Below are 7,333 nucleotides of genomic sequence, written 5' to 3'. Positions count from 1 at the left end.
ATACGAGTGCGTTAGTATCCATGGGTATGTGGTTTGAAATCCTTTACCTCAAATTTTATCTAAAAAATAAAATTGCAATATTTATCTAAATATAGAATTCTATCCGTTGAAATTGAAAGTTGGGAATGAAAATATTCAGGATTAAGAAGTTTAGGTTAAGTTTTTTTTTTCCTTTTCTTAAGAAAAAAAAGAAAATGCTAAGTTAAAAGATGATTTTTGAGCCTATAATTGATATTTGGAAAAAAGAAAAAAAAAATCTTTTTAGTCCTTGACTTTTGGGTATAGCTTCCATTTGGTTTCTATATTTCAAAATGTTACGACCATGTTTGGTAATTATTTGATTTTTTTATTTTGTTTTTGAAAATTAAGTCTATTTAATCTACATTTCTTACCATAATTTGCATCTTTCTTTAAATTCCTAACTAATTTCCAAAAACAAAAACAACTTTTTGAAATTTACTTTTTTTTTAGTTCTTAAAATTTTGCTTGATTTTTTAAACCATTGGTGAAAAGTAGATAACAAAGGAAGAAATTTAGAGGTGGAAATAGTGTTCTTGGACTTAGTTTTAAAAACAAAAACAAAAAACAAAATAATTACCAAATGGGACCTACATTTTTCGTTTTCAGGTTTTGAGTTTGATTTTAATTTAGTACATAGGTTTCAAAATGTTACAATTTTACCCTCTAGTTTTGTTTCAATTTGGTCCATAAGTGTCAAAATTTACATTTTTAACCTCGATTTTTCACTAAATATTTTTTTTCAGTCTTTAATATTAACGTTTATTAATTAATTCAAAAGAAATTAAAGAATTATAATCAATTAAGTTTCACTATTTCCATAACTATTATGAATTAATTTTATAATTTTCACTTGATGATTATTATAAATTAATTATTAAATATTATACCAAATACTAAAGAGAGTAGATCTCAAAACCTAATGACAAAATTGAAACTAAACTTAGATATTAAGAATAAATTGGTAATATTTTGAAACTTAGAAATTAAATTAAAATTAAATTTAAAATTTAAGAATTAACATTTTGAAATTTATGAACCAAATAAAAGGTAAACCCAAAATCTAGAGACAATTTTTTTTCGTTGTTACTTTTATGAGACAATTGTATAGAGGCCAAAAAAAAAAAAAAAAAAAAAAAGAGAGTCCAAAATGAAATTTGTCATACGGTTTGAAACTAGATTTTTGCCGCTTTTGCTTACGTCATCATCAACCAACATTACCATAATGCCCTTAGTTTTGTTGTGCTTGATTTTCTCCTTTCTCTATTTTTTTTAGTGGTTGTTACCAAATTATTTTAAATGTCTTTTTTGAGTTTTAGTTGAAATTGGTTCGTTAGATCTATTTGCAAAGAGTGAGAGAGGAGAGCGGGGGAATGAGAGTGTGAGAGGGAGAGACCAACTTGAAGGCACAATAATCTATTTTGATAATTTCACTCGACCCACTCTCGAATATGATGTAACCTAAAGGACACAATCTTGAAAATTAGAAATTTGGTCCAATTTCATTTTAGTCCAAAATTTTGGATTATTTGTACCATTATCCCTACTTGTATTCTCTACACTCGGAGGAAAGCTTTGGACTTCTGGGTAAGCTACAGGGAGTAGAGTAGAGAAGTGGAGCCTTCTCGTAATTCTCTTCAACGAGGTTGAGGACAAGAATTACATATCAAAGTTTTCAAGGAAATTGCACAACCATAGTCAATTGGGGCTGGAATTGCATATGACCATCGAAAGAAGAGATGGAAGCATCGAAAATTCCAAGCTAAATGGACGGTCCAAACAAGGTAGTGCCTCACACTGTAGCTTTCTGTCATACCCACATTCTTTCCCCCTCAGATTGAATGGAAATTGAAATTGAAATTGAACTGAATAAGCCGTGGCAGTTCTGCAACCATACAAATATTGTTACCCTTTTCTTATTTTTCATCGGAACCACTTGCAAGGCGTTTGACAAAATGCCTCAATGGGTAAGTAAAAAAGTTTTTCTTTAATGGGTCCACTTTACAACTTGCTAATCAATTATCAACCGAGTTGGAAAAATGGTTTGATTCTTTTGAATTAATACGACAGCAATTGTAGTTGTGAATGAATCCCATCAGTCTAAATCACTATAGTCTATAGAAACTACAGGTTGAAGGGAAAAAATGTTTATTTTATATCAATAATTGGTAGTTGTTTGTTGTATTGTATATTTGTACTAGAGTTAGTAAGATATGTTACATTAAACTTGGACCCTGTAATCACCAAATCCAGATAATTGTGAATGGGATTGCTTTGAATGTTAAGAAACAGTGAAGATTTTTATGGCAGCAATGGAGATGTCTCTTTAGAAGATCTAGATCGAGCACATTGCTATCAGGATGGGCCAACGAAAGAAGGAGCAGACTCATGTAGATGCTCCACCGAGTGGCAGTGTCAGCATCTCCAACTTGGTGATGCCAACATATAACCACCAAACTCTCAACTCCATACGCAAAAGGAGGGCAGTGGAAGTTTACGATGTACGTGCTACCTCCTAACATGGCCTGCATTTATTTTGGGGGGTTTTTACATCCCTCTCCCTCTATATATCTCTCTCTACCTATCTCTCTTCTTCTTTTTCTTTTTCTTTTTTCTTTTTTTTTTTTTCACTCTGCTTCTGCTCTGGTTGTTGATTGTTGAGAGAGAAAAATCACTTTCATTAGATTCCTGCACTGCCTTTTTCCCAAAGGACCAAATGATTGCAAAAGTTTAAGCCTAGAATTGGTATCATTTCCCCTCAACTAATTTCCCCTCAACTTTTAACTGTCTATTGTTGATTGGATGGACAAAAGAACGAGATGCCACTTTACCTTTTCCTTTTGATACTTCTCTACACCTTAGTCTGGTTCCTCTGGGTTTGGCCATTGGGTTTGTTTTGAAGTTCTTTTTCTAATATATTTAAATATTATATTATCACATCATATAGAGAGGACGTCACTCAGTATTTCTAATAAGAGGATCCTCTCTTGAATGAAAAGTGCTTAATCCAGCGTTCCCTCAACTTCAGTCTCTCTCAAGGTATTAAGTGATTTGGACAACACTAATTGAGTGATCTCAATGTTTTGATCTGCTTTCTGTAACCTTACAGCACATTTGAGCGTTGATCCATCTGCTGACTTGCTGTCAAAAGGGTTTTCCTTGAGATTGATTTGAATGGGGAGGCAATTTTACTTTAGGAATGTCTTTCCGGGGGGGTAAGTGAGAGAAAGAAAGACAGCGCTTCGTGGGCTTGCAAAAGTAGCGCTTTTGCTGCTTTCAGTTACTTGGATTTCCACCCACATTGAGTATTTTTCTTTCATACAATAACAAGTACAAGTTTTCTTAGCTAACATCTTCTTCCTTAAGCAAACCAGATCGAGGTCAGGCCTAATATCATATAATATTTCTCTTACAAATGTTTGTAAGATGAGTTCTACAGTTTTCTTGTAGAAGGTTTCTCAAATATGTACAAGAAGTTGTTATCTGAAAGCAACATCTAGTTCTAATCAACAGCTCATGCTTGCTTGTTCTAAGCGGGAGTTTTCTGTCTTTTCAAGCCATTTTTGGCAATTTTCTAACATAATCTATTAATTAATGAGTTACCCATGGCCATGAGCATGAATTCGAGGTCCCATTAGCCCAGATAGGTAAAAACAGTAATTTTGAACTATGATTTGGAGCCAATCTCAATGCAGTGGCTATTCAGGAGTGGCTGTTGAAGCCTCCAAAAGACCCCTCGCAGACGTAGGAAAATAAGTAATAATGTTGATGACGAGGCAACATTCCCTTTTAAATCATCATAATTACCAACCCACTGAAGGAATCTTCCAAATTCATTGGAGAATAAAAAACCACTGTTTATCGTTCAGTTGGATTTTTTTTAATCACAGCTAGAGGGGTTTGGGCTGAAAAGAAGGAAAATAAGGGAGAGAAAGTGCCCTTCTGAAGGAAGAGAGAGAGGGAGAGAGAAGACAAATTGCACTTTCCAAAATAAAACATAGCCGAACTCCATTAATACACAGCTGCAGCCTGCATAAGGAAGATGCTAACAGAATCCTACCTTTACCCAACTCTTGGTTTGGATTCTAAATTTTTATGGGATTGATCGACTGACGTAAGTATGTGTAAAAAACTTATGCTTTTGTGGGTTTTTGTTGTTTGCCTGTATCTCCTGATGGCTTTCCTTATTCTTTCAATTTACCCAATTTTTTAATTAGAATTTTGATTTGGGTTGTCGTTATATATACCCTGGTTCTTGTGCTGTTTTTCAGTTATGGACAATGCTGAGGGTAGGAAAAATGAAGAAGGCCCCTCTGGAGTCCATAAGTTTCAGGAGAATCATGACCAAAGGATGGACTGTGTAGACGATGTTGCACATACCAGTTACAACACTTGCACCTTTTTTGAGTCCAGAATTCAGATTTCTCCACAAATCTTAGGCTCAGAGCTCATCTCTAATCCTGAGGTTTGTTCTTCCATATCTTTCTTCGTTTTTTAAGTTCATGATTATGCACTCTCTCTCTCTCTCCCACTTCGTTGATTCTTTGAACTAAGGAATATTTCTGGACCTTGTTAATTGGGTGCATCCGCATTTTCTTTTTAAAACTATGAGAATTTGTTCTAAGCATCCTGATATGCTAAATAATCGAATATGCAGATTATTGTCTCTTTTAAGCTTTTTCGTTAATGACTTGGTTGCATTACAGACGATGGGTCAATCTTCGTAACTGCTCACTTTTCTGCGAATTGTTGGATATATTCTTCTCCTCTCTTCACTCCAGATGAAGACTACTTGTTAGAAAAGCTTTGCTTCCAATATTTTGTGTCAAGAAAATCACGGTCTTTAACTTTGTCCTGAAAATTGTAATTCATGGTTAGTTAGCTACATGTAACAAATTGCTCTTCTGATATTTCTTTCTTTATAGGAAAGGAAAACTCTTCATTTTTCTTTTTATGATTAATATTAAGTGCAATTCAAGCTGTAAAGATAATCGATTTTCCTTTTTTATTATTTTTTGTTTGAAAGTACAAAAGAAAATAGAGCACCTAAAATTGGCATTAATTGCCTAATAACTATGCCAAAAGAGGGTCTCCTACACTGAGTGGGACCTTGTATTTATAAGAACAAATCCGCCAAAAATATTGTACCTACTTCGGTTTATTGAACCACCAATAACACTCTCAAATTCACCTCTCATAGTCCTGTTTTCATTCACTCCATTTCTAGTACGCTACAGTTTCCTTGTCAAGTCCTGGTCTGATGCTACAACCTCAACCTCAATCTTTGCCTCAGAGTGCTGCATTCAGTGAAAATGTGTTGTATGGAACAAGGACGCGAGTGACGATCTCTTGGAATCATGGCGACAATCAAGTGGCCATCGTTGGATCATGGGACAACTGGCAGACGAGGTATTCGACTTTGATGATGTGCTTTTCTTCTTTATTGTTCTTTTTCATTTTTTAACTCAAACAACCTTTCAAGTGTGTTGAGTTTCATGTATTTCTTTTAGAGAGCTCCTGCAGAACACAGGTGAGAAGTTTGTGGTTATAAAGACTCTGCCAGTCGGTATCTACCACTATCACTTCATAGTTGATGGTTGGTTGATTTATGCTCCAGATCTACCCTGGTTTCGTGATGATTCAGGGAATGCTTACAATATTTTGGACTTGCAGGTAAGTTTCATGGGTTCCCATTGAGAATTTCTTGTTCCTCAAGAATGGCATTGCTGCTGCTCCACATAATTCTCATTGAATTATGTTTTCCAGGGGCATGTTTCTGAATTTCCTGAAAGTATGTCCGAGTTTGAAACTCCTCCATCCCCGCCATCGAGTTATGACAATCAATACTTGCATGAAGATGATTTCAGCAGACCACCACCAGAACTACCTCCACAACTACAAGGAACCATTTTAAATGATCCATCTTCTTCAGTTGATGGTCGACCGTTGCCAGTTACGCCTCAAAGTACCGAATTAAATCATCTCTATCTTCAGAGCAATGTCCAAGATCAGTTTGTAGCACTTGGCTCTACTCTCAGGATTCAGGAAAAGTATGTTACAATGTTTCTATTCAAGCCTTTGTCAAGAACAAGGTGACATCCATACTCTTTTTCCTCCCTCCACCCACATTTTCATTTTCAAAACCGAATCTCAATATTGCTGGAAAAGTTGCCATCCTCGTGAGTTCTATGAGTTGAGGAAGTTAGTGTAGCTAAAGAAAGATTCTTTCACACTGTGCATCATTAATTCAATTGCTACAGTATTCACTCTGAAAACTACTGTCACTCTTGCAAAACTTCTCTCTTCCCTTCAATTATCTGTATTAATATGTTCTGCTTGAAGTCAATTACCGAAGTCGAAATTTCACATATTAGCTGTAATTAATCATTTTATCAGATAACATAAACAGGATTATCCGATTCAACTTAACATAAATAGTTGTCCATTTGAAAATTTTTTGCTAAATTATGAGAGTGATTTTCGTCTACTCTCAAACAATCTTTTCGATTTATAGTCTTAGGTAAAACCGATTTGAGATCATGATGCATAACTATATGTATTTGCTTACCTATACACTTGAGTTAGTACTAGCACAAATCAGTAAGCCATTTTGGTAGAAAATGTATGATGTTCTTAGTCATCCCTTTTCTTGGCCAATCACATTTGGGATTGTGGATGGAAACTGAATGTAGCCAAGGAATGGAGAAGTAGGCTAAGCCATAGTGATGCCATTTCTTTCAAATTTATGGTCTGAAACATCACTATCTGAGGCAGTGAGAGGAATGGAGAGATAGCAGCATCAACTGCAGTCTCTGCTGTGTAGTAATGGCCCATAGTCAGGGCTGAACCTGTCTTTCTTCTCAGGGGGGATGGATGAACTAAGCAAACTTTTGGTCCTTTTTGATACACCAACCCCTTCACTTCCCACCCTCTATTTTCTTCTTACTTTAAAATGGCTTAATTTATGACTTTTGTCCCTTGTGTAAAGTTTTTTTTGTCATTTCTTAGATGATGACTTCTGAAATGGTGAAAAGTGCTCTTTAGACAGTTCGAAGTACTCTATAAAATTTTCACGGGATTATTAGAGGATCAAATGTGGTTTTAAGAAATCAAACAAAAACTGTAATAGGGTGTTTGAGCTTCAAACTCCAAATGGGTGGAGTGGGTTATTATAACACATTTTATGTGTAGGGCTCTAATTATAATATTTGGAACGTGCAACTATTATAACCAACTATTATTCCATCAATGAAATCGTAGGGCTGGCAAATCTTCGTGCCCCTCTTGTTGTGTTACTCATTTTGTAACCAAGATG

At 35.0% G+C, this 7,333-nt stretch overlaps 1 protein-coding gene across 8 annotated transcripts; it reads left to right on the top strand.

Moving 5' to 3' along the window:
* Window positions 1-1,582: 1,582 nt before the first annotated feature.
* On the top strand, window positions 1,583-6,293 carry LOC120078368 (SNF1-related protein kinase regulatory subunit beta-2-like). 8 transcript variants are annotated; one of them, XM_090313678.1, is made up of 6 exons: window positions 1,583-1,802; window positions 2,329-2,519; window positions 4,290-4,483; window positions 5,312-5,427; window positions 5,529-5,691; window positions 5,785-6,293. In XM_090313678.1, exons 3-6 carry the CDS (start codon window positions 4,292-4,294, stop codon window positions 6,112-6,114), a joined length of 801 nt encoding a protein of 266 aa, XP_090169804.1. In that variant the 5' UTR covers window positions 1,583-1,802; window positions 2,329-2,519; window positions 4,290-4,291; the 3' UTR covers window positions 6,115-6,293. The 8 variants fall into 8 exon arrangements, with proteins under 8 accessions (XP_090169804.1, XP_038888563.2, XP_090169801.1 ...); XM_039032635.2 differs by lacking the exon at window positions 2,329-2,519 and having other exon boundaries at window positions 1,592-1,802; XM_090313675.1 differs by lacking the exon at window positions 2,329-2,519 and having other exon boundaries at window positions 1,592-1,802; window positions 5,246-5,427.
* The last annotated feature ends 1,040 nt before the right edge of the window (window positions 6,294-7,333 follow it).

This window comes from Benincasa hispida, chromosome 5, assembly GCF_027475165.1.
Source record: "Benincasa hispida cultivar pf3 chromosome 5, pf3_genome.v1.1, whole genome shotgun sequence".
Classification (NCBI taxonomy): Eukaryota; Viridiplantae; Streptophyta; class Magnoliopsida; order Cucurbitales; family Cucurbitaceae; genus Benincasa; species Benincasa hispida.
Note: the sequence above shows the minus strand (reverse complement) of the source record. Positions and strands in the feature narration are given on the sequence as shown.

Coding starts and splice junctions, on each gene's coding strand:
- LOC120078368 (XM_090313675.1), top strand. CDS start 1,739: ATGACCATCGAAAGAAGAGATGGAAGCATCGAAAATTCCAAGCTAAAT. Junction 4,484..5,245: donor AGCTCATCTCTAATCCTGAG/GTTTGTTCTTCC, acceptor CTCCATTTCTAG/TACGCTACAGTTTCCTTGTC. Junction 5,692..5,784: donor ACAATATTTTGGACTTGCAG/GTAAGTTTCATG, acceptor TATGTTTTCCAG/GGGCATGTTTCTGAATTTCC.